The 26,519-nt window shown below is 41.8% G+C and overlaps 4 protein-coding genes across 4 annotated transcripts; 3 read left to right on the top strand and 1 right to left on the bottom strand.

Moving 5' to 3' along the window:
- Positions 1-1,161: 1,161 nt before the first annotated feature.
- Positions 1,162-4,116, top strand: atf4b (activating transcription factor 4b). Its single transcript, XM_062439168.1, has 3 exons — positions 1,162-1,316; positions 2,094-2,555; positions 2,724-4,116. Exons 2-3 carry the CDS (start codon positions 2,198-2,200, stop codon positions 3,725-3,727), a joined length of 1,362 nt encoding a protein of 453 aa, XP_062295152.1. The 5' UTR covers positions 1,162-1,316; positions 2,094-2,197; the 3' UTR covers positions 3,728-4,116.
- A 3,084-nt stretch (positions 4,117-7,200) lies between these two features.
- Positions 7,201-11,196, bottom strand: si:dkey-110g7.8 (GTPase IMAP family member 8). Its single transcript, XM_062439130.1, has 6 exons — positions 11,087-11,196; positions 9,705-10,260; positions 9,391-9,488; positions 9,136-9,267; positions 8,289-8,879; positions 7,201-8,073 (listed from the first exon to the last, which is right to left on the bottom strand). Exons 1-6 carry the CDS (start codon positions 11,115-11,117, stop codon positions 8,000-8,002), a joined length of 1,482 nt encoding a protein of 493 aa, XP_062295114.1. The 5' UTR covers positions 11,118-11,196; the 3' UTR covers positions 7,201-7,999.
- A 1,248-nt stretch (positions 11,197-12,444) lies between these two features.
- adsl (adenylosuccinate lyase) lies at positions 12,445-18,991 on the top strand. The gene is made up of 12 exons (XM_062438434.1): positions 12,445-12,693; positions 15,135-15,338; positions 15,673-15,717; positions 15,978-16,057; positions 16,218-16,389; positions 16,512-16,558; positions 16,929-17,019; positions 17,194-17,263; positions 17,370-17,517; positions 17,989-18,169; positions 18,347-18,523; positions 18,783-18,991. The coding sequence occupies exons 1-12, from the start codon at positions 12,550-12,552 to the stop codon at positions 18,867-18,869; spliced, it is 1,446 nt and encodes a 481-aa protein (XP_062294418.1). The 5' UTR covers positions 12,445-12,549; the 3' UTR covers positions 18,870-18,991.
- An 858-nt stretch (positions 18,992-19,849) lies between these two features.
- Positions 19,850-22,648, top strand: tmem150b (transmembrane protein 150B). Its single transcript, XM_062439335.1, has 7 exons — positions 19,850-19,884; positions 20,080-20,166; positions 20,637-20,696; positions 20,787-20,854; positions 21,257-21,384; positions 21,567-21,744; positions 22,437-22,648. Exons 2-7 carry the CDS (start codon positions 20,102-20,104, stop codon positions 22,646-22,648), a joined length of 711 nt encoding a protein of 236 aa, XP_062295319.1. The 5' UTR covers positions 19,850-19,884; positions 20,080-20,101.
- The last annotated feature ends 3,871 nt before the right edge of the window (positions 22,649-26,519 follow it).

Raw genomic sequence — 26,519 nt, 5'->3', positions numbered from 1 at the left:
TGAAACGCAATGAAATTGTGCGGGACCATATCTCAGAGTTTGCCTCTATAACAGAAAGCATGGACAAGGGGCAAAAGAAGATCAAAAACATGGGTATTGCTGGAGGCACCACGGGTGCTGTGGGAGGGATGACTGCAGTGGTGGGTATTGCCTTAGCTCCCATGACCATGGGTATCTCACTAATTGCCACAGCTATTGGTGCAGGTATGGTGGCTGGGGCTGGGGGCATGGGCGCCCGTGCTGCCAAGGCCAAAAACAAGAATGTGAATAGGACGGCAGTTAAGAAACTAGTCGACGACTACATGGCAAATATTGTTGATGTGGAACATAGTTTGGATTTTATCCTCTCTGGGATGAATGAGCTGCGAAGGCATGACCTTGCCAAGTTACAGAGGGCAGGAGCCCAGCCTGATGCTGTGAAGATGGCACATCTGTCACAGTCTGTGTTTAGGAGTACCATGAACAACAGTAGGAGGACCTCGGTACACACAGCTGGGATGTCATCTGAGAGACTGCTTAAGGCTTTTGCTCAAGAAATGGATCAGTATTTTAAAGATGAGAAGCTGAAGCAGTCCACTAAGAACAAGTTTTCAGCTAGAGTTCTTCTGCTGGCTCAAAATCTGCAGGATGAATTTAATCACCTGAATGATATGTGGGAAAAGTTTTGTTGAGAGAAACAACTGTGTGTGTTTGTTTGTTTGTGCGTGTGTGTGTGTGTGTGTGTGTGTGTGTGTGTGTGAGAGAGAGAGAGAGAGAGAGAGAGAGAGAGAGAGATGCTGCTGTTTACACTTGGTGATTATAAAAGTTACATGTAACATGTCATTTTAATTTAAAAAAAAATAAATGCTACAAACCTTCTTTGAAGTCGGTGTCTGATTAAGTAAAGTCAGTGCTTAAGGTTAGTTCAACCATCACTGTCATGAATAAAACTGTAGAACTAATGGAAATTTATATTGTTTTATTATAAAGTCATTTAATCTTGTATTGATAAAAAATAGTGCGTGACTTTGTAAAGTTCAGTACCAGTTATTACTCTTTTAGGATGCCAATAAACATGCGTGGGATGGACCATACAAACGAAGGCGGAGTGATATTACGGGCAGTGCGGAAGGATACCGGCTGTCGTAGCTTTAGCTCTTTAATAGTACCGCTCCACACCACTCGCCATTTTCCATCCCGAGGAAACCGAGAATCAGCATTGCCGGACATCGCTCTTTTTGCCGAAATGGCAGTGTAAACGTGTGCCGCGACCTAGCAGCCAACAAAACAGTGCATCCAACCAGTGCACTGAGTCACTTCTACTTTAAAAACATGTCGTAAGTATTATTTTTGTAACATTTGGTCGATGACAGCTGCCCGGCCTAGAGTGGGCGTTAAACCAAATCTTAATGAATTCCACTTATTTTTGACCGTTTACTGTTTAATTTTACATACATTATGTGTACTAGTTTGAAATAATTAGGCTACTTGGCGGTAAGGTATATAAAGAGGATTAACCAGCAAGATGACGCAACACTAGACCTTAAACCCAAATGTGGCCCTAATGTTTTCGTTACACTGTATATATGTAGCGAAATGTATCTAGCAAGAAAAGATACAAGATTTGTTACATTTGTATTAAACTCTGTTGTTGTTGTTATTTCTATTGAGTGCCAACGTGGCAGTCAAGAAAATGGTTCGTTTCCTCTTTGTGTCAAAATGGCGGCTTTATGTGGGCGGATGGAGAACAAAAGTGTGGCTGTGTTTCAGTGAGGGAGGGTGGCGGACAGTGTGACCCCATTTGCAAGCAGACTGACGTCAGTGTCACAAGACTCATAGCTGGGTAGAAACACGTGATGTGTTGTAGGTGCATTGCAGTGATGGGGGCAGTGTTGTGCAGAAATGTGAGGCTGTGCCTTCTGACATCAGAACTATTGTTTTTATACTTGCACTACTTTTTTGTGCAGTGAAATCACTAGTGTTGACAGTTTGAAGTCTAAAATTAAAAAAAATCCTCTATCAACTTTATTAAGGTTTTATTAACTATAACACATTTCTTTACTGTTAATTAACTTATTTTTAACACAAATGTCTTCTCTTTTTCCATTCCCCAGGTCCTACGTGGAAACCCTCAGCACTGCTGCATTCGACAGCATAAAAGAGTTCGACGCTTTCCTAGCATCGTCACATACTCCATTTGTGACCAACAACAGCCACTATGACCATGATGATGACAAACTCACAGTTTGGCCTGGAAGACATGGAGGCCCTTCTTTGGGAGCCTTCCTCTCCCATGGTTGATGCCATAGGCTCCATGTTATTTCACCCTGACCAAGAAGAACAACACGAAGGAGGAGGGTCCTCAATGGAGGGGGCCACATCACCTGTGTCATCCCTCACCTCCTCATCGCTGTCTTCTTCCTCTCCTCCTCCCTTCTACTCACCTCCTCCCTCACCACCGGCCGTCCTCCTCCATGGGGACAAAGCCGGGACTGAGTCTGAACTGCTCTCCCTCCCCTGGTTGGGCCACTCCGGTCAGCTGAGATGTACCCAGACAGTCTTAGATTGTGGCAAAGGTAATGACTGTAAATTAATGTTAATTTCCAGAAAGTAACCCTTCATGTACACCTTTTATAACATGTTTGAAATGCTTGTCTAACACCATCTTCGTATAAGCAATCAGCACTAACTGTGGGGAAAAAAACCAATAGCTCATTAATATTGTGCCTCATTTTCCCTCACAGAGGATGCGTTCGGTGACCTGGACTGGATGGCCGAAAGGATGGATCTGAGCGAGTTTGACCTGGACTCCCTGATTGGCTCATGCAGTCCTGCTGAAGAGTCCCCCAGCTCACCAGAAGACCTCCTGGCCTCCCTGGATTGCCCCATGGAGCTTGACTCCCTGCCAATACCTGCTCTCTCAACTCCTGCACTCTCAAGTCTTCCCACTGCTTCTCCAAGTATTCTTCCTGTCACCCTTCCCTCAGTCTGTTCAGATCCTCCTGTCATTCCAGCTGTTGAGCCTGCATCCCACATTGATGGTCAGGAGGTCCCTTCCCCTTGCCTGTGTGTCCCAGAGCCACAAGAGGAGTTGGAAATCAAATCTGAGCCTGCCTCCCCTGACCCCTCTTCCCATTTGGTTGACTCTCCCTCCTCCCCAGTCTATACCTTGGACCTGGGCAGTGAAGTGGATGTCTCGGAGAGTGAGGTGAAGCCAGTGGTAGCTTCTGTGGTCCCTCAGGTCCCGAGGCTCGTACTCTCCCTATCACCAACCCGTATTGTCCTGGTTCTGGCTCCCAAAAATGAAATTGGGATCACCACCACCACTGTAACCACCACTTCAGAGGTCATTCACTCCTCTCCTCCAGCCTCCCCTCCACAAAAGTCCTCCAGAAGCAGACCATACCCTGAGCCCAAATATAAAGCCATCCCAGCCTCCCCCAGTGCCACCAGTGTCAAAGTAAAGACCCTCCCAGGAGCGGGTGGAGAGGAAAGGACATCTTTGAAGGTGGTAAAGAACAAGAAAATTAAGAAGATGGAGCAGAATAAGACAGCTGCCACTCGTTACCGGCAGAAGAAGAGAGTTGAGCAGGAATCGCTTTCGGCAGAGCATGAAGTGCTGGAGAGGAAGAACATGGAGCTGACTGAGAAGGCTGAATCCATGGCCAGGGAGATCGAGTACCTTAAAGAGCTGATGGCAGAGGTGCGCTCGACCAGGGTCAAAAAAGGTCTCAGTGCTGACCCTTAGTGGTTGGTCCGAACAATGACAGATATTGTGTGTGAGAAGAAGTGGATGATGGAGAAAGGGGCTCATCAGTGTAGTATGTGTTCTGTCCACACAGCTTGTCATCGATGCACATCCCAGTAAAACCAATGTTTGTCAACATATTTCCTTTTTAATATATCACACTGGTATTAAATATAGAGTATAGTCATGCTCTGTAGTTTTATGGGAACAAGTATTTTCCATTCAGTACATAATCATGTGTTCTTTATGATGTGTATATACATTTCTCATATCTCCTGTCAGTAATGTCACAGTGGGATGTCTTTTTTAAAGTTTTAAAAATGTGCATATTCTAGTATAACCAGATCATCTGTATTATGAATCTCTTAATAAAGAGTCTTAAAAACTAATTTCAGGTATGTGGTGTGATTTTTATTTTATTGTATTTTTTCCTCTTGGAAGCAATGATGTTAATTTACAGGATAGTGTTTAATTTATTTTCTTACTTTGAAATTTAATAGAACTGCTACGTACTAGTAAATCTACACATGACTGTTTAGGGTATATACAGCGTGTATAGACATGTTACATCATGAATGCCTCTTGATATGAAGATTGACCCTATAGCATAGCAAGTGTGGTTAGCCTGGAAGACCACACCACAGGTTTGAATTAAAACAAAAGATACACTGGAGTGCAGATGAGTTGTACGTAACATGTACAAAAGACCTTACAGTCTGTTTGCAATGTAACCTTTTCTCTTACAAAGAGTCTTTGTTCCCTATCTGATTACTGACCACAATGAGCCAGTGGGTGTTTGTCTGAGGGGAGCCTCTTTTCAAACAAAAAACCTCTGAGGATAATGGAGCCCGCCTGACTGGCAGCGTGCGGCAGATGCATGGGTATTAAATTAACTGACAGTCATGTGAAGTCAGAGAGGCCATTTCTAAATAGAAAGTCTGAGAAAAAAAACTACTCCTTGTGTATTTTGTCTCACTGTTCACTTAAAACACTTTCTCAAGTTTGTGTGCGTAAGAGAAAACGTTTTGTATTTGTTAGTCTGTAGGAGAATGAAATAGGCTTGCGAGAGGGGGATAAAAAAAAGAGTGCTGACCTCGGCACAGCATGAATAATTTTACCAAGAAAAATGTGTGCATTCAGCCTACAACTGGGCCTTGATGAGCGCACTCTAATTGGTCCAGGCTTTCCTCCAGATAGTTTGGGGACAATCCATATTTGGAGGTGTGCCAAACTCAAGATGCTGTAGAGCTATTTACAATAGGAAGAACATTTCTTCTGGACAAAACAACTTGCCATTGATCTTCCTTATGTAAATGTCTTCATTTTAAAAGGGTAACATAAGATGTTAGATGGCCTAGAACATTCATTTAACTTTGAAACAATGCTAACAATGGACAATAACAGTACAATTCAATTCAAAATAAACCCCTGGTTTATATTGCATTGAAAGAAAAGGGCAAACTCAGTTTATTTAGATTAACCTTGTACTACAGAATTCTTGACATAGTGACATACAGTATAAATGGTAACTTGACCAGATTAAGCAGCCAAGATGAATAGAAACCTACAAAAAGTAAATTGTAGTTTTTGTGTTTCAAAGGATCAATGATCATGACTGCAGTTGGTTTTCAAGAGTACAGGTACAGACACTGTATGTACTAACAGCAGTTTTTCTTTGGTAAGGTACAACTCAGTTAATGATAAAACAAATCAAATGATATAAAACAGCCTTTTTTGTGTGAACCCTCATGACAGTTTTAGACTTATTTTTATGCAATTTCACTTTAAACTCTTTCCTCAATGGACAATGTAATTCTAAAAGACAGTCATATTGCATATAAAGATGTATTATTTCACATTGTTTAAAAATGTTTTTTCTTAGTGTACTTATCCACATAGTACTCTCATAGTACACACTCACATTGTACTCTTTATTATGGTGGATGACAAATCCTCTTGATACAGTGCCACCTAGTGACAATACTAGGTGTGCACAATGCACAATTACTACTTCCTCCTTCCACAGAGCAGTTGTCTGAATAAATTGGTATTATTATGCCATAAGACTTATAATAAGATGAAAGCCAGAAATACACAACACTATATACATATCTTTTATTGTTGTCTGAGAATGAACAAAGTACTGATGACGCAATCACCATTTAGGAAGGACCACACAGGAAGTAACGTCACTTTGGCTACAGTAAAGTGGTAGAACTTACACAGTGCAAAATACTCTGCTAAAAGCTACAATGTAATGTTTTTCACACTGTAAATATACACTGCTTTGACAATATATTCACATGTGGAGTGGGACTCTAGGATTCAAATGAACGTTGGAAATATCCTCATATCAAATTGTAAAGTCATGCTTGTCACACTAAGTGCTGCGGTAGCCTACATCACTAGATGAAGCACAGAGTCAGTAAGCATAAAGGAAGCAGTGTCAGGGTATCTTTTATAGGCTTCATCATTTGTATAAAAATGTACAGCATGGCAGTGGTATTGGTCATGTATATGCCTTCATGTGTACCCATAAAGTACGTTTCACTGTTTCTTTTTTCCACTCATATTTTTTTGCAGCTGTAAAGGCGGGATGTGATGTTATATCAGAAAATTCACATGGACTTGCTCAAGCAAGATTCAGAGAAGTAAGAAGTGAGGTTGCCATCAACTCTTTAGGCACTCATTTATCTGCATGCGTTGTCTTAACATGCCTCTGAGAGCTGAGTATATATATATATAGATATATTATTTTTTTCAAAACATCACTATTGATGTCAGGAGCAGATGTCTCAATGATGTAGAAAAAGTTGTCAGGTAGTAAAAGCCCTATGTGAGCTCGAATGATTCATGAGGTTATGTTGTTTCTGTAGCATGCGTAAGCTTGATGTAATCTATAGGATACTGCCCTGCCGCAGGGCTGTACTCCCACTCTCACGCTTTGATGCTGAGGCACGTAGCTGAATCTATCTGTCGATAAATGCACTGGATGCATGACCACAAACAGTGAAGAGGAGCCAGCCCGAGCTTCTCCACAGGGATCTTAAGACTGCACATTGTTTCAATACAGCCTTTTCCAAACTGTTTTTAGCATGAATGCTACAGAAGAGGTGGGCTAATAATGTCCATATTTACTGATTCAACTGATTTAATGGGCTAAACTGATTATTTTAACATGAGACGACCAAAAGAACAACCAAAGTGCAAAGACCAATTCTTTCAGTTCCAGAAAACAACTACTCAGAGTAACTTAAATTAAAATTAATATGTAACTCCTGTCTTGCAGTCAGCATTGATCGACATTCCTGTAAATGTTCCAGATTTTTGGAGCAGAAGCTAACCAAATCTTAATGAAGAAAATTCACTTTAATATATTTCGGGAGACATCAGAGAGCATGTTTCATATCTGAAGGTGCACAAACAACTCTCAAGGCTCTCCATGGTTTTTTAAATACTGATGTGCACACGTCAGTACACATTATCATCTTTTGTCACACTGCTCATGTTTTGGTTCAATGTTGAAAGGGTTGCTTTCACTCATTTCCTTTACATCCTTTGATTCAACTGAAACTCAAATGGCACATTATGTAGAAGGGGATGACAGTAAAATCCAGTAAAAATGTATATATGGCACAAGACATACATTGGGACATTCCTCTTAGTCTTACAACAACAAAGAGAGTGACAAACTTACTTCCACCAAATCTGAGTGCTCCTGATAATATTATCTTCTTAAACATATCCCTTCTTAGTTTTGATGTTAGCTGAAGGCAAAGTGACAAACCACTAACTGCGCTCTGAGCTTGTAATGTGAAGCTGATCAGTGCAATCTGAACATATAGTTACAATGACAAGTAATTCTTTACTCTGCAGTGTTGAAACAGGGTCTCTTTAGCAGCAGTTGATTTCTGTGAACATGCTCATGAACAGGGATCGAGCTCTTGTCCCTTGAAGCAGAAGCAGAACATTTCTCCTCCTCTGGTTTGAGGAGAACATTTAATGTCAGACGTGGGTATTTATTAGTCCAAGTCGAGCTTTGCTCAGTGATAAGAAAGTTCAGGTCTTTCTTTACATTTCTAACAAACAGATACTCATCTTGAGACTCCTGTTCCAAACCTTTTGCTGTATCTCAGTTTTCTCCTCAGAACTCCTCAGAGTCTAAGAGGGAAATCTAGATGAGGTTTCAGTTACATTAGGTGATGTTTGGGCCTATTGAAGACTCAGAACAAGGGTAAAAAGCCAGACCACTTTCCTTTTGCTACGACCGTGTCACTGGAGCTGGCATCCTCTACAGTCGTCCTCAGGCTCGGTGTTGTCAGACGAATAAGAGCTGTCCTCACTCACTGTCAAATACAACACAGTTATATTAGTCCTGGACTCAACAGATCCGTTATATGGTAAGTTGACGATAGGACACACAAACAGCACACAGTGAAATGCATCAAGAAGATGTTTTTATGTGTTCATATATGTGTATTTCAACTGCAACACAGAAGAAAATCACTGCCTACTGATCATCTTTGCAAAATGTGTTTGGAAATAATAATGTGTGACTTACACCATTCGGTCTGTATGGGGAGGAAGGCCTTGTCACCGTTTTCCCTGATCATCTCCTCGATCTTATCCAACAGGACAGAGACACTCCTGTCCTTTCCAGGAACCTTACTGTCCAGGACGTGATAATAGTTCCCACAGTACTCAAGCAGTCTTTGCAGCTCACGCCCGCCTCTGAGAATGTGCTCCTCTATGGGCGTGCGACCCAGCCAGTCGCCACAGCTGAACAGTATCATGGTGTGGAGGCACGCACTGTCGCCAAACAGAGTCTCTATGTGAGCCAGAAGCGTTCGCCTCTTCCTGGCAGTGAGGGACGAGACAACCGGGAGGACCAGCAGCAGGGTGTGGGGTCCAGGTCTCAAGAGGGCAGCGCCACGCTGGGACTCTTGGCGGATGCGCTTCGGTGTTCGCCTCACTGAGAACCAGTCCCATCCCGGGGTGTCGACTATAGTGACCCTGCGACCAGACACGAGCGCCTGCCTCCTAAGGCACAGTTCCGTCTCCTGGCCCGACTCAAAGAAACGACGGCCTAGGATGGCATTCCCCACTGAGCTCTTTCCAACGCCCTTCCAGCCCAACAACAGCACCCTTAACTCTGCACACACATGAAACCAGACAAAGAAACATGGAGAAACATGGCCAAAAGCAAACCCAATAGAAATATAAAGAAAGAAAAGGGGGAAAACATAATATTTTTTGACCAGTAAGAGCAAGTTATTTCTAAGAACATCAATTCAGTTCATCAATCAATTGTTTTCCTAGGCGTCGCGTTGCGACACGTGCACTCATCTCTCTCTCTCACTGTATGAATCACTTACACACCGACACAGACATGAACAGCTCCCTCGTACCTCTGGGAGGTCCTCCGATCATCTGCTCCCTCTGTCTGGCGTGCTCCTCCATCCTCATCCTCTCTTCCTCCAAAGCTCTCCTGGCCTGCTCTTCCTCTAGCAAAATCAGCTCATTCACCTCAAAGTACCAGCCTGCATAAACAACAGCAATGAATTATTAATTGAACTGTTTTCAATCAACTTTGGTAACACAATTTGTTTGTTCATTAATGTCATACAGTATCATTAAGTGTAAGCTATGAAATCCAGCCAAACCTTGGTTGTCAGTAATCATTTCCTCCACCTTTTCCATCAGCTCGGGCACCTGTGTGTTGTCCTCAGTTTCTTTCCGAGTGTTATCAAAAGGATGGTACCTGCAGGTGGAAAAAAAAGTTGAAATGAGATTTAATAGTTTAGAAGATCCACCAGGAGTCACCTTGTTAAGCTGTCTACTGAACCACTGTCACAAGACTAACAAGGACTCGATACAGACAAGAGTGAAGGGATTTGATTGTGTTTAGAGGCTTTTGTAAAATCAAAAGGAGAAAAAGGGAAAGAAAGCAAACAGATATCCAGAGAAGACACTTTACCTGCTTCCACACCTCTCCACCAGCCACTGCAGGGACTCTCCAGTGTTTGCTATGTGCTCTTCAATGAAGACACCTTTTGGCAGCTTGTCCACCCCAGTAAAGAGCACCATCGAGTACCTCCAAGTCCCTCCACCCAGGGCCCCTAGCTGCTCCTCTGCGGCCCTCCTCTGTGTATCAGTGAAAGGCTGCGTGACGGACACCACCAGTAGTATTGCGTGGGGTCCAGGAGGGCAGAGAATGGCCCCCATGCATGGCCCCTCACTATCCAGGCTAGGCGGGGCCCGTAGAGGGGTGTCTGACTCGGCACCAGCATCTTCGTTGTTGTCAGCTTCGGTGTTGTCCTCCGGGTCGCTGGGGATGATCCACGGCGGGGTGTCAACCACAGTGACCCGTCGGCCGTAGATCTCCGTCTGGCCCACGTTACTGTGAGTGGTCTCTGTCCCTGCGTCAAAGACCTCGTCCCCCAGGATGGTGTTGGCGGTGCAGGTCTTGCCAGACTGCGGCCCTCCCAGGATCAGTAGTCTGCGCTCAGGGGGGTGTCGGCCCCTGGAGTCAACTGTTGTAACACAGAAAGGTCAGACTAGAGGTTCCTTTTGGCTCTTCTTCCGTGTGTCAAATGTGGTCATTATTAAAACAGCTGGCTCTCAGAGGAAGTTATTCCTAACCTTTATCCCTGTTCTGTCCAGTAAGTATTGTCTCCTGGCTTGTCCCCAAAGGGCTTTTTCGATACAGGGAAACTAATACGTTCTTTCCACTGCAAAATATCCCTCTCCTGCTCCTAGACATGAACTCTCCCTAATTTCTGTCCTCACTCCTTACTTTCCCACTATGTGCTACCTTCTCCTTTATTGCCTCCCTTTTCATTCATGCCCTTATCCCCTTGTCTTCCCATAACCTCCCTTCTCAGCATGCCTCCTTTTTGTTCTCCTCTGTCCTTCACCTTTGGTCAAATTGGGTCATAGAGCAGGAACCTTGGACTCTTTTCAGAGAGGATGTCACGTGGACAGAATATGATTTACTTTGACTGAAAGTTACATGAAGGGGATAGATGTTTTGATAAAATGGCAGTGCAGAGAAGAGTATGAATATTCAGCGGATGCAAAGAGGAACAACGCCTGCTCTGCAAGGATGACAAGAGGAGACGATTGGGGAGGAGAGGGAAGTTTATTGATTTACCCCTGTTACTCACTGCCACTGACACTTTCCATGTGAGCTTCTGTACACAGGAAGTTGACTCCAGAAAAAGTTTCCCAGTATTGAAGATGTTTGGTCCAAGCATGAAATGGTGCTGAATGCCCCCTCCCACTCCCTGGATGCTGCGACTAAACAAATGATGATGACTGAACTGGAGGTGTGCGGCAAAGGATGAAAAACCGACTTACCAGTGTCAGAGGCAGAGGACACAGCAGCCATCTTGTGTGTAGAACCTCTGGCTTCCTCCTCCTCAGCCCCCCTCCTCCTTCTCCTTCTCGCCTCCACGGTGGCTTCCTCTTCTTGCCTCTTCAGAAAGAGGAGTGCGCGGCGGCGATGGGTCCTGAGTGGTGTGCGAAAGGCTGGCAGCTCAAATGCTTCTTGGCTCTCTCTTTCACTCTAACCCTCATTCTACTGCAGTGTAACTCACTCTATCTTCTGTTCCCCGTGTCTACCGCTGCCTCCTTTTCCCTCGTCATTCCTCCTTTGCCATACCACCTCTCTCTCTCCTTTTTGTAATCTATTATCCTCCACACGCCCCCACCTCACTATGTCTCTTTTCTGTCCTTTCCTCTGTCTCTTCTCCCACCCCGTCTCCTCGTCTTCCAGCGTTCCTTGTTTCGTCTTACTTATCTGTCCAAGCAGAGCTGAAAGATTGTGCAATGCAGGAGACTGGAAGCCAAAACCACCCCTGCAGCAGCAGTTACAAGACGTCTAGTCATTTTCTGAGGAAATACAGAGGAAGCTGTTCCTCCCACTCTCGTATCACACAGCAGCAGCAGCAGTGTGACTCTGTATGCAGACTGCAGTCAGGAGGACAGATAGAAAGATGGATAGACAGAGAGAGGGAGAGACATGGAAGAGAGAGAGAGAGAGAGAGAGAGAGAGAGAGAGAGAGAGAGAGAGCACTCTGATCTGTTTACAGCTGAATGTATTCCCCAGCTGCTGCATCATGCACAAACACACTATTTTTTATGCCTCCGGACAACGGAATAACTGTGAGTCAGGGAAGGGATGCATACTGCATGAATACATTTAAATATTGATATAAGACATGCACCCACAGTTTAAATAATATACATAAAAGCTCCCATAAATAGCAAATTCAAATGTTATCCAGATCCAAAGCACTGTCATCTCAGTGTGAATAATTCCTGCGTGGTGCATCACGATTATGTCATGTGTAGCAGAAAAAAACACCATGTCTTAGCTCATCATTGGCTCCTGTACAGGTTAATTACGTGTGTGTTACAAAGCGAGATACGTTCACGGACCCAAGGAACTGACGTTAGAACGAGTGTTAAAATGTACACACAACTGTATGCACTTTATAGAAAACAACATTTTGTTACGTTTGTTTGCGTGCTTTCGTGTATTGGAGCGTAGTTTTAACGTGTTAAGGTCGCGGCTGCTTTTAAAAAAAAAGCAAAATACAAGACAGTAATTAATCAAATGTTCCCACCACGCTGGCGTGCACCGTCACCACGTTTTGCGTTTTACGTCAGGCCGGAAGTTGTTTTTACGCGCGACTTGTCCATGTGACTGTGTTAGCTTGAAGTCGTCTAGTGTCTGCTAGTGTGTGTTTGTGTGTGTGTGGGTGAAGGTGCAGGGCAGAACCTCTCAATTTTTACGGTCACCATCTCCTCTGACAACCATGGCAGCAGCCGACGAGTTCATGAAGTACCGTTCCCCGCTGGTGTCGAGATATGCCAGTAAAGAAATGGCCTACAACTTCAGTGACAGGAAGAAATTCACAACATGGAGGAAGCTGTGGATTTACCTGGCTAAAGCTGAGAAGGTTTGACACATTTTTAGCTGTAATTAACAACCAGAGCCCTGACTATTAAATGTGTGTTTATATTCACACTTTTGTCAAGCTTTATAAGTCTTATGAACTAAAGTTTCGACCTTCAGAGACATATCAAGTTCCCTGTTCTAAATATAGTTGTAAAGAGGACCCTAAGGGCTCCATGAGAGCTATGTACAGCTGTGTCTCCTTATTGTAATATGCGCCAAGCAGAAAAGCTATATATGTAGTATGCATTAAAACACTTTGCAGTATAAAGCTGGACTTACATTTTAGAAAAGTATTTTGTTAAACAACTTTTATGTATGTATGTATGTATGTATTTGTGAATGTATATAACACAGTGAAATTAGGCTTTTTCATTTAAATAAGCGCTTGTGACTTTTAGCTATTACAATGTTATGTTTATTTTTCAGTATACCAAATAGTATTTTTTGCCAAAATTAAAAAACAAACACAAACAATAATAAGGCTACTGATTAAAGCACATCATTTTATTGCCCTTTCTCTCAGTGCTGCCCTTTAACAAATAGCGTGTGCGGTCTATACTGAGATAACTTAAGGTACAAAGTGTTGGTTAAAATTCAATAGAATCAGTGCAGCAAACTCGACCCTCTGGTCAAGGTTCATTGCACTGGTTAAACAGAGTTCCCCCGTCATGTATCCCCTTAAGTAGCCTCACGCTTGATAAAATGATTACATACTGTCTAACAGTATCATGCATATTCAGCTTGTGTTAGTTGGTTCCAACTCATTATTGTAGCTGTATGATGTTTACAACCCCAGACTCAAATTCAAATATTCTGCATGTGTTCTGCTTAATTTTAAATGTATTTTCCAACATACAGCCTGACATGTTTGGTATCTGAATTTTGGGATTTTCACTCAAATGAATGTATCTGGGTAAATTGGGTTTGTAGTATTCATCATTAAGATACAAGATGTGTTGAATCAAATAAAGTTTGCAGTTGCTGTTGATTTGAACTAGAGCCTGACAGATAAATTGACAAATGGGTTGATACTGGCGTATATTTCAACTGATAAATGGGGGAAAAAAGTAGTAGTAAAATAGTGCTGCCATTGAGTAGATTGTCCATTAAAGAGTAGTGAAAAGTAAAATGTTTGGCCAGTACATTTTTTGTCAAAATAAATCAAATTTCAGGGAACTGTATGTGTATATAATGACAGGGGTTGTGTAAAGAAAATTGATATCAACGAATCAGATTTTAAAAACTCTCAAATATTAAAACCAATATCACCCTCAAAAATCCTGCATTGCTCAGGCTATAATTTCATCTATGAAGGCAGAATACTCAACAATCTAAAGTCTTTCTCTTTTACTGTAGAAATATTCAATTTTAATGTGTTTTACCATCCTGTTACTCTGTAGACATCACAAGTGCAGCAACAGCCCAAGCCCTAATTCTCAGAATGACTTCTTCAATTAAAATATTAAAGAAGTCAGGAGGTTTGCTGGTGACAGACCCTCTCTCACATGCATCACCTCACATGACAGGATACTACTTAGAAGTGGTCAGAGTCCCATTTTGGTGCTTTTTCTTCACTTTGAAGTGTTCTTCAGGAGGTTATCTGTGCTACAGTTTGCCTGTGCGTAGTGAACTGGGCCTGTGGCTGCTGCCGAGTTAAAATAGCATACAGAGAATGTCACGGTAATGGGAGACTGAATTTTTGTCTCCTCTAAATGGTGGTACAGCTTGCTCACTACAGTTTCCCCTCCAGTCTATTCTCTGTAAATCTGTTTTCTACAGTGAGATTTATTTGTTTGAGTCATTATTTGCGTGAAGTGGGCCTGCCTGCAGCCTTTCCTTTAACATGACAGTGCGAGAGAGAGAGAGACTCAGTTTCTCAAATAAGCCATTCTGTATTCCTGTCATAGTTGCTTTAACTCAATAGAAAAAAACTCAATCTAATCAGGATATTGAGAATCTTCTCAGGAGGAGAGCACCTGACTGTCGTGACTGTGGAAAAGACAGAAAAAATAAAGTCATCAGTAGGCAGTTTACTTTTTGCTCAAGCATTTTAAAGAATAATGTGTATATTTTGTCTTCTAAGAAGATGTTAAACAGTCCTAAGAAAATGGATTGTGTGAAAATCATGTAACCTTTGACCACATTACCTGCCTATACAACCAGTGTGTAGGATTTAGTGGCATCTAGCGGTGAGGCTCAGTCTAAGGCAACAGAAACACAACAATTCTTATTTTCAGGTGATCATACACTAATTAAAACATACTTGTGAATATTATATTCCATTTTTGCCAAGTCTCTCTACTAAATGCCACTAAATTCTACACACTGTATCTTTTAACAGAAAAGCCACCAATAACTAACTTCATCGTAAGAAATGTCAATAAATAAAACTGTGCCTGTGGAGAGTCGTCCTCTTTCTCACCATATCTTCCTCCTCTTCAGGCTTTAGGTCTGCCCATCACGGACGCTCAGATTCTGGAGATGGAGAGCCACGCAGAGAACATTGACTTTGTCATGGCAGCTGAAGAAGAACGTAAGCTCAGGCACGATGTCATGGCTCACGTCCACACCTTTGCACACTACTGCCCCACCGCTGCTCCCATCATCCACCTCGGGGCCACTTCCTGTTACGTCGGAGACAATACTGTAATTATGAATCATTTCATATACTTTGCTATAGATTGTTTTAATTGGATCAATATATATATATATATATATATATATATATATATATATATATATATATATATATATATATACAATACTGGATAAATAATCCACTACAATGTATTGCCCTCCCTACTTGGCTTGTTTTATGAAGTAGAAAAAGATGAGAAGCCTTAATATTAAATGTATTACCATTTTTTTCAGAGATCCATATGTTTATGCTTAGTAAGCTACAGCATATTATTTCACAGCTCTCTGCTGCAAAGTGCTTCACTTTAAAAGTTCCTCAAGTTGTTTTGTTTTTCCTCCTCAGGATCTTATTATGCTGCGTGATGGATTCGACATTCTGTTACCTAAGGTGAGGCTCAGCTGTTTGCCCGTGCATGCGTAAAATCGGTGGAAATAGGGGCATAGTAGCTTTTTCTTTTTTTTTGTAGGCCTCAGCTGTGTAGTATCAAGTCGACAATGCAGAAATAATCACCTCTGTTTATATCCGATGGGTTTTTTGTAGTGTTTTGCAGAGTTACAAAGCACCAAAAATAGTCAGTCAAGATGTTACGGTCGGTAAGTAATGGAATATTATGTAATTATACAGTGACAGTGTTTTTATTTCCACAGCTGGCCAGAGTCATTGACAGACTAGCAAACTTTGCAGAGAAATACGCTGACCTCCCCACACTAGGCTTCACACACTACCAGTAAGTCTGAATACAGCTACTTCTCTCTAATAAATGCATCCAGTCATGCAGTGTTTTCATATGTCTTTACCAGTTTGTGTACAGAAACCGTACAATGATTATGTATTTTTCCTCTTTTCCTTGTATCAATCACTTTGTCTCTTTTGTTTTCTGCCTTCAGGCCCGCCCAATTAACCACTGTAGGGAAACGAGCTTGTCTATGGCTGCAGGACTTGGCCATGGATATACGGAATCTTCAGCGAGCCCGCGATGACCTGCGTCTCCGGGGTGTCAAGGGGACAACCGGCACCCAGGCCAGCTTCCTGCAGCTCTTTCAGGGCGACCATGACAAGGTATAAATCAACTTGATTTAAATAAATGATTGATTTAATTTAGCCATGTTGTATTCTGGCATGTTGAATTGTGTAAATTATAATGAATAATGAATTATCATAAATTATTTGTCCTCCACCAGGTAGAAGAGCTTGACAGGATGGTGACAGAAATGTCTGGCTTCAAAAAGTAAGGTTTTTTTTTTTGTTCAAGGTATTTTTTATTAATTTTTAGATTCTACAAAATACAATTTGAGATACAGTTTAATATGGTCCAACAGTCTTCAACAAACAACCCCATCCCTTTGCACCATACCGAATGTTCAAAAAATAAGTTTAAACTTAAGTAGTTGCCTCCGACTGCCTCCAGTGTGCAGTAGAATCACATATGTCTTAAATGGTGAAAAAGAAAAATCATTAATAACACAAAACAAGCAGGAATGGAGATGAAATACAATTTATGGTGACATTGTCCAAACGGTTAAATGTCAGGGTGGTGGAGACTTTGTCATTAGCATTAGCTTCATTAGCTCTTATGATATTGTTTCTCTGCCACACAGAGCCTACCTGGTGACTGGACAGACTTACAGTCGTAAAGTGGATGTAGACTGTTTGTCCAGCCTGGCCAGTTTGGGAGCTACTGTTCACAAGGTAAACTGCATAATCTTTAGACTTAGAGAAATATTGCCATCTAGTGGTGTGTAACAGGAGCTGGATCATTTACACAGCACTGACTTTGAATGTAGACTTTAAAAATTTTACATCAGCATTAAATATTTGCATAAACTTGTTGAAGCTAATTTTGAATCGGTCTGTGTGCTGCAGATCTGTACTGACATCCGTCTGCTTGCCAACCTGAAGGAGATTGAGGAGCCTTTCGAGAAAGAGCAGATTGGTATATTCCATCATTATTTGCCTTATACAGCTGCATAAAACATTATCCTGTAATGCAAGCACTAGTATAAAGTGTATGTCAGCATGAAGTTCTTTTCCTCCTCCAGGTTCTAGTGCCATGCCCTACAAGAGGAACCCCATGCGTGCAGAGCGTTGCTGTAGCTTGGCCCGTCATCTGGTGGCACTGATTGCCGACCCACTGCAGACGGCCTCAGTACAGTGGCTGGAGAGGACGCTGGACGACAGTGCTAACAGGTCAGACCGTCAGACACACATGAGATATGTGTGATATATGTACTAGGGTTGGTCCGATGGACGATGCCATCGTCCATCGGCGATGGCTGTCAGGCATCGCCGATGGACACCACATCGGCAATGTGCCGCCGCCCCCCCCCCCGCATGCGCAGCAGTCTCCCGCATATTGATAGCGTCTGCATGACACCCGCAAATTAGACGTATTCTCCTGGAATCTGGAGTGAACGAGCAAGAGCGTGCAGTAGAGTGACAGTGCGTTTGTGTGACTATAAATGCAGCGTGTGCGAGAGCAAAGCTCTGTGTTGCCGCTTATTAGAACGGCGATGTGCCGCCGCCCCGATGTTTTGCTTTGAACATCGTCGATCGTCCAAATCCTGGACATCGCCCAACCCTGATATGTACTTTTTAGTCAGTACCTGCTGCTTCCCTACATAATTGGCTAATTTCATCTTCTCTCTCTCTCGTGTGTAGGAGGATCTCCCTGCCCGAGTCCTTCCTGACTGCGGACATTATCCTCAGCACACTGCAGAACATTACAGAGGGACTTGTGGTGTACCCCAAAGTCATTGAGAGACACATCCGTCATGAGCTGCCCTTCATGGCGACAGAGAATATTATCATGGCCATGGTAAAGGCCGGAGGAAACAGACAGGTACAGGGTGCCAACACTACTGATGTGCGATGGATACTGCTCAGAGAGCCTTGCAAAATAATCCCTGACGTAGTAAATCAGGTTCTAAACATAAAGCAATTATCTCTTTTTCCTACAAGAGATGATGTACATAACAGAAGATTAACTTTCCATCTTCCTACTGCTTCTCTCCTTCAGGACTGCCATGAGAAGATCCGTGTTCTGTCTCAGGAGGCAGCAGCTGTGGTCAAACAGGAGGGTGGTGATAACGACCTGCTGGCCAGAGTCCAGGCGGACCCCTACTTCGCCCCCATATTGGGACACCTTGATGCCGTACTTGACCCCAAGACCTTTATTGGTCGTGCTCCTCAGCAGGTACAATATGAACAATCCTCTTCCTTATGCTAGCTGTCATCCTGACTGCTCCTCTGCTATTTTATGTGTCTATTTTTAAGTAGCTATACATAGTACCATGTATTTTTGCTCAGGTTTTTCTTGAACATTAAAGCTGCAGCTAAGGTCAATCCAAAGGTCCATCTAAAATGTAATTTAGGATCATATTTTAGACCCTATAGACACATATTTCTGGGTGTATAAATAGTTTTTTCTTCTGCTCTATTCTCATCCTCTTCAGGTGGCCAGGTTTCTGTCTGAGGAAGTACGCCCCCTGCTGGAGCCGTACAAGGCTAAAATGGATGTCAAGATTGAGCTTGAGCTTTGACAGACACACAAACACACAAACACACACTGACTTGAAAACAGGTCAAGATAAAGAAAGATGGTCAGTGTGTGTCTGTAGTGAACACCGCGTTGTACCTCAATAAAGAACAATGATTGAATTCATTTCTTTTCATGGTTGTTTTCATTTCTGCATGCTGCATTTGAATAAGAATTGAAAATATCTAACTGTTATGTGATTGTACTCAAAACTAATGTGTTTTTAAAATGAGATATAACAAAGTCTAATAGGTGTGGCCATATGATATTAGTCATGTTCCTGCCATCTTTATTAACAGGAACCAAAGGTCATATTTGCCTTTTTATAACATGCTCAGTCATAATAAAGTGCTGATTAGGTGTTGAGGTAAATTTATACTTCCCCCCATTTTATCCCTTAACATGTGTGATAAGTCCCCTAGTCATTTGCAGACATCAAGGTGTCAGTGTTGTCATTGACACTGTAACCATTTCACTCATGTAAGTTGAAACCATTTTGAATTTCAAGCTCCCGTTCAGTGTTTATACTCAGGTTTGTTTTCAGCTAGCGGAAAGGAAAATGTAAACTGTAGAGGAGAGGAAGCACACTGTTAGCATTGACAAGAACAAGCACAAGAGGTTGTAAATCTAAAAAACCACAGACTCAAAGTCCAGCCCAGCCCTCTATAAAGGAACAGTCTGGTTACCATAACCTTCAGTCTAGTTGCGCATTTTGTCATTCCCAGTGCAGAGAATGATGAAACTAGCTGTTTTATTATAGACCTTTGCGAAACCTAACTTTTCAAACACCATTACTCATCATTTCTCTACACTCTTACTATCTACTGCATAGCTTTGACACCACATACATAACCGTTGTGGTCATATTTACGGTATTCTGCTAACACAAAGCAGACTTATCATTTCACACATGCTATGTCCAGACTAAGTTGGTGTAATTACGGTAAAGTAGGTGAAATGAGTTGCTTTGAATATTGATGAAACAGAACTGCATCTCTACTTACCGACCATTCCTCAGAGTGAGTAGCTCTTCTTTCATACACACTGTTCCTCTGTACTTTTGTGTTATTCAACCTCATTAAATTAATCTCTTAGTACTGTATTTTTACACTGTCACTTTAACTTTTGGAAGTATTCTTACCTGAGGATCTTAAAAGCTGAAATTCCCTTCCTCCATTAATGTTTCACCTGTGTCTTCTTGCCTCCATATGAAGCAAGCAGCAGTGATATTGTAACATGTGGCTGTGGGCATTGCTTCCCATCTTCCTGGCTATCTTTGGCACTGTGGGCATTTGGACAGTGTAAGTAACTGGCCTCCTTGTTTTTATTAATAGAGACTTCCTGGTTCACAAGTCTCATTTCATTTCATTTCTAATAACTGAACCACAGGAGGAAGTAGCCTGTTGAGAATTGGTGTTAATACAATTGTGCATTGTGTCTACAATAAACAGCAGGATTTACTCTCATTTATGTGACATTAAAGGATGTTAATTTAAAATACTGTTTTATAAAAATACTTTCTTAATTATTTTATTATTTGATTTATGCTCCCAAGTTCAATAGCGGATTAGTTGGTTCTTTTAAAGAAGAGACAGTAGTCTGGTTTCCTTCTTCTTAAAGTCTGCTCTGATAATTAATCACACTAAATCTTAAATTATTCTATACAAATGGTCAAAATACAAAATGTATAAGCAGACTCACCACTTATATATAATATAATATTTTATCTCCCCTGCATTCAGTCACAATACATCTGTTTTCCTCCCATTAGGTTTGGTATAGCTGTAACAAATGGATCAGTCAACTTAACAGAGTCATTCCCCTATATCAGGTTGGTATAATTCCTTTCTTTCCTGTGGCATGATGGGAATTAAAGCAGTAAAAGAATTATAATATTTCTGTTGTCACATCATCCCTTTAGTAAATGTGGCACTGACAACCCGCAGAGCTGTCTCTTCTCCCAGATCTGCAACATCTGCTCTGTTTTAGGTAATAAAATATATGTTTATTTCATTTACTATGTCTTTGACTTGCACTTGCCTGTTTTTCATTCAGTTCTTACTGATGTATGATTTATAGTCTGTCTCTTATACTACTAATATTCTACTACTATTACTATCATACATACTATTCACAGATTGAAAAAAGAGTCCTCAGTCGACATTTGACTGACATTTGAGGACTCTTTTTTCAATTTATGCCCTATAAATTGGATATTGGTATTTGCAGATTGATCTACGTAACGGTTTATGCTAAATCAACATTTTTGCATGTGAAAAGACATTTAAAACTCAAGGTCTTTAAATTTAACCATAACTGTCTTCTAGTAACTTCTAGACCATTTTTGCGATCTCTTCAGCCCTCTTTCCCCTGTCTGTCTGTCTCTCTCAGCCCTGTGGATTGTGGTGATCCGTTTTCAGCAGGTTAGAGACTATGGTAACCATGGAAAGGCCAACATCGCCAGCATTGTTTTAGGATTCATATCCTCCATAGGCATCTCTCTCCTTGGCAACTTCCAGGTAACAGCTCTATGTCTCTACACTCCTGCCATATTTTGATAACTTTCTACAAGTTCCCCGCTCCATTTTTTTTGTATTCCACATCCCCATTGAGTTTGCTGCACTCTTGATAACATTTTTTTCTTCAACCCATCATAACCCATATGCTCACAATCTCCTGTCCCTCTGCCTACAACTCTTAGCAATCAGTCTTGATGGGAATTCACCTTTTGGGGGCATTCCTGGCTTTCTTCGTTGGTCTGGGATACTTCTGGGTGCAGGTGTTTCTAACCTATCGGGCACAGCCATCTTTGGAACGATGTTGGGTGGGGCCTCTCAGAGCGATCTGCTGCATCATCTGTACCATCCTGGTCATCATTAGTATCCTTCCTATCTGAGCACATTAAGAAATGATAATAAGAGGTAAAGATCAAATCCAAGCAAAGTTGTCCTTCTAAAAACTATTTAAGTGAACAAAGACATTTTTATAATGTAAGAGGAGATATACAACCCCAGTTGCAACCCCAGTACTGACAACTTTTTGTTCTCTAAAGCAGTGATTCCAATTGTGTACATTTTAAACAGTGTGTCTGTTACCTTAAGCTAACTATTTATACATTACTTTTAGCTATTTTAACTGTTTAACCATTACTTTTAGCTACATTTCCACAATTTTACTTTTAGATAGCTATGTCAACATATTGAACATTACATTGGCTAATTATTTCAACTATGCAAGCATTATTTTGGGAGTGTGTCTATGTTCCCACAGCCCTATGTTCCCTCAGTTTAATAATAAAATAAAGAATTCCACCTGTCTTTCAAGCGTTTTTATAGATGGAAAAAAAAAGCTTAGAAAATGATCCTCCTCTGCCAGCGATAGCTGTAGCCGGAGGCATTATGTTTTTGGGTTGTCCGTGCATATGTATTGTACAGTATGTCCGTCCCACCCATTCTTGTTAGCGTTATATCTCAGGAACACCTTGACAGAATTGCTTCAAATTTGGTTTTTATTTTATCTATCTACCTATGTGTACCTCTTTAGTCTTTTTTTCCTTGACTGCTCTCTCCAGTGTCCATTCTCCACAATACAGGCCATAAGTCTGGGGCTGCTGTGTGTGAATGGGCCTTGGTCATGTTGTTCTTCTGCCTATTTGGCCTGTTTGCAGCTGAGTTCAGACACATCGACTGTCATCACCTCACTATACAGAAGAATAAGGAGAAGGCTGCGAGTAAAAACAGCAGCCATTCCTCAGCAGAACTGAACGGTCACACACTCGGCTGAATACACGCACATACAAAGTGCACATGGCTCAAAATCAACCTTCATGGGATGTAGACTACCTAAAATTGCCATACTTTCTTTAATGTAGGTAAAATGTCAGATTTGTTTAAAAGCTGTATATTTAAATATTTTCACAAATGCTTTATTTCAATCTTTTTAACATTATCTCATATTTAGTTTCAAGTGTTGAAGACCATAACAGTTAGAATAGAAGAATAGTAATTACCTTTTATTTCTTTCAAGTGAACTGTAAACTAATAAACATTATCGATTAATCTATAGACTATTATTTTCATGATGAATTGATCCATTATTTGCCCAATAAAATGCCAGTATAGGTAAACAATACATCACAATAAAATACACAATAACAATATTCAAAAACTCAAGATAATGCTGTAATAATTCTTATTTTGTCCAACCAGCACTTAAGAGGTAAATCAAATATATTTTGTTTAAACCATAAAATCCTCATAATTAACATGCTGGAACTAGATTATTTTTAGATTTTTGCTTAATAACTTGAATGGCTAATTGATTATCTTCAAATCTGAGCGCAGAATGTTCTTCTGTCAGTTGACTCTCATTGTTTTGGTCATTTTAGCTATAAAAAAGTAGACGTAAAAAAGGAAGAGACGATGTAAAAGGAAAGTTGTAAACTTGGCCCAAATAGCAATACATATATGTCAACACATGGTGGCACCATTTAGCTACTATTCACCCTGCTGTCTTTTGATTTTTTCCAAAACTACTTTTTACATAGGAACAATTAGTTCACACTTCAGTCACTTGTAAAATCATTCATACTTTATTGTTATCTATTCTGATAAATGTTTTCATATACTTTTACTTTTTTTATACTATAACAGTCTTTATCTTTAGAACATGAATGAACTCATCATTAGCGCATATATGGTGAATACCAGGAAAAGTCTGGTCTTTTTCTCCCTCACCCTCCACCTGTCAGCTGGATAACACAATAGAGGAAGGCGAACAGAAAAGGAGGATGGAGGTATGAAAGAAAGGGTTTGTTAGCATGCGAAAAAAAAAGTTTCCCAATGACATAATGAGAACTGTTGCCCGCATACATTAATCTTTGAAAAAGAGTTGCTTTTGTTTTGAAGCATTTGCAGAAATCATCAATGAAGACCTATTTATGTTATTCCACCTAAGATAAAGGCTTAAGCTTAAAACAATTCTCTGTATAGCACTATAGGTAATTTTATCTGCACATCTGAGATGCCCTTCACATTCTCAGAAATGGCACTGACCAGCTACGATGCTGTGGAGTGATGCTGGCTGAAGATCATTTCACTGATGGGAAAATGCAGAGTTGGTGCCGTGCCAGCATGTTTTTGGAAGATGCCTGTAGTTTAGACAGAGGTTCTACATTCAGCACAATTTGTCAGGGCTATTTGAGACGGGCAAAACAATGGAGCTCTCACAGCCATGCTGATAGTGGGAGAGGTCCTACTCTTGGCTCCGCACTCAAAACTCACATCCAAGTTCCCTGTTTATTTGAACATGTTGTCTTGGGGTCTGTCTGGCACTGTCTTCAATAGCACTCTGATCAAATTTTCACTTTTGTTTGTATCTTTTATTGATGTCATTTAAAAATCACTTGGGGCATGGAGGGAAGCTCAAGATGGGAATACTGGGCCCCCAGTGTCCTGCTATGTCCTGACAGCATTCTTTCACATACTCCATGCTGTGTGATCACTAGAGGGGGGGCTTTGACGAGCGGGCGCATGGATCAGACGGACAGCTTGGAATTCTATGGGAATTTCTCAAGCAGTTAGCAGCGTTCTGCTGCAGACAGCGTGCAGAATTTCTACTTACACTTGTGGTTGAACAATGCTGTCTCAGGTCTCTGATAAACCTGTTTACTGCTGCTGATTTGCAGCACAAATTTCATGTGACTCTTTTTTTTCTTTTTTTTTTTTTTAACTTGCTGTGATCACCGACTCTAAAAAAAGAGACAACATTTTGAATATTTCAAAACCAGAACTTGGTTTATATTGTGTTGCAAGCAAAATTATGAACCACTTAAATGACATAAATTCCCCCTTAGATGTTGTGAATATTTTAAATCATTCTCATGGCCTGCTGAAATGACTAAGAGTTCTTGAATTATATAGCAGCACACACAGGAATTCAGAGGGAGCGCTTTGGCGCCAAAATACCCTTAACCCTGCTGTTTTCATTAGTGAGTATAAAAGGCTTCTGATAAAGTAATGAAACTCATAAAATCACCAGTAGCGCCATGTGAAGACTGTGAGGCCCTTGATATAAATGTCAAAAAAAGATCTGGATCCGCTATTGTAGTGGAGGAGAACATGGTTTATGTGACGCCTGCCTTGTTGGTCTTGACTTTGATTCAAAAATGTGGTAATAGCAGACATACTTTCTAGGCCTTTACTGTAATCTCTCCTAACACCTGCTTGTGCTCAAGTCTCTCTTATCCCTTCAAAGCTCTTGAGCAGAAACAATAGCAATGCTCTCCTACCATGTGGCAGAGTAGTCGCCTCCAAGTCCACTATCAGGCATCAGAGCGGTAGCCCTCAGACGCTCCGCTTCTCTGTAACAGCGCAACCTGTCGGCTCTTATCATCGGAGAGCCAAATCCTGTGCATTCCACCTCAAAAGGCCACTTTATCTGCAAGACAGCTAAATGTGCCAAATTTGAAGGGGACAACAGGGATTTAATGGTGGAGTGTTGGGGGAGACGGAGAATGACACACACAGAAGAGAGATGGGATTGTCCAGAAGTGAGAGTGCTAGATGGAGAGATAGATAGAGAGACCTATAGAGACAGACTGACAGAATAAAAGAGTCCCAGAAAGATGGATTGAGTGAGAGCCAGAAGAGAGGGAAAAAGAAGAGTGGGCACCAACAGCCGTGATCTCACCCTCCTCACCCTCCTCTCCTCTCCTTTGGCAGCGGCTTCCAGAAAGCTGCCCTTTCGCTGAAAAATGCCAAGCGCACCGCATTCCACCGGCCACACAAAGACCCTCCCTCGTCTCAGCTGCAAAGGCACAATCAGACAAGGGATAATTATATAATTAGGCTGGCTGGTGCAGACAGGGACCCTCAGATGGTGTGTTGGTGTGTCATATTTATGTTATCAGACAATGAAAAGAGTCTGGCTTATCAGAGGGAGGCAGCAGAGTGTGTGTGTGAGTGTGAGAGGGGGTCCAGCTGTGGCACTTAGGAACAGATTGTCATGATAGAGAATAACGGGTCGATAGAATGACCTTCAGCTGGTGGCCCGGCCGAGATCAGGGGCTGTATTGTGACCGAGCCTTAGCGTGTATGTGTGTGTGTGTACGTGAGGAGGTGGGGACTTTTTGGGGGCTCCAACAACCAGATGATATGATCTGTCAGGAGGTGAGAAACATAGATTACATTTAAACGGAGAGAAAAGAAGCTGTGGCAAGATACAAGTTCGTGTAGCACCACAGAAACATGCACACACCCACACACACACTGGATGACCACTAGAATTTACAGCCAAACAGATAAAGACCACCTCTGGCCTCTTGTCGGGGCAGGATCCACACTCCCAGACGAGAATCGGGCCAGTGTCCCTCTGAGTTGGCCACCATCCAACAATCTCCCCTCACACCGTGGCCTTGGCTTTGGGTGTGTCTCCACTCGCATGGGACAGCACAGAATAGACTATTGTTGACCGCACAAGACAGAGAGCCAGGGGAAGAAGGAGGGCTGGTGGTGGTGGGGACTGGAGATGGTGGTGGTGGGGAGAAATTAGCTTTTAACGAGCGGGCGACAACCACATGGACAATGAAGAGTGACAATGAAGCGTGGCTCTCCTCCCACTTCCATGCATTTGCACTGATGCAGAACCACTGGGC

This window comes from Scomber scombrus, chromosome 18 (assembly GCF_963691925.1).
Source record: "Scomber scombrus chromosome 18, fScoSco1.1, whole genome shotgun sequence".
NCBI lineage: Eukaryota > Metazoa > Chordata > Actinopteri > Scombriformes > Scombridae > Scomber > Scomber scombrus.
The sequence above is the reverse complement of the archived record's forward strand: the minus strand, read 5'-3'. Positions and strand labels throughout refer to the sequence as shown.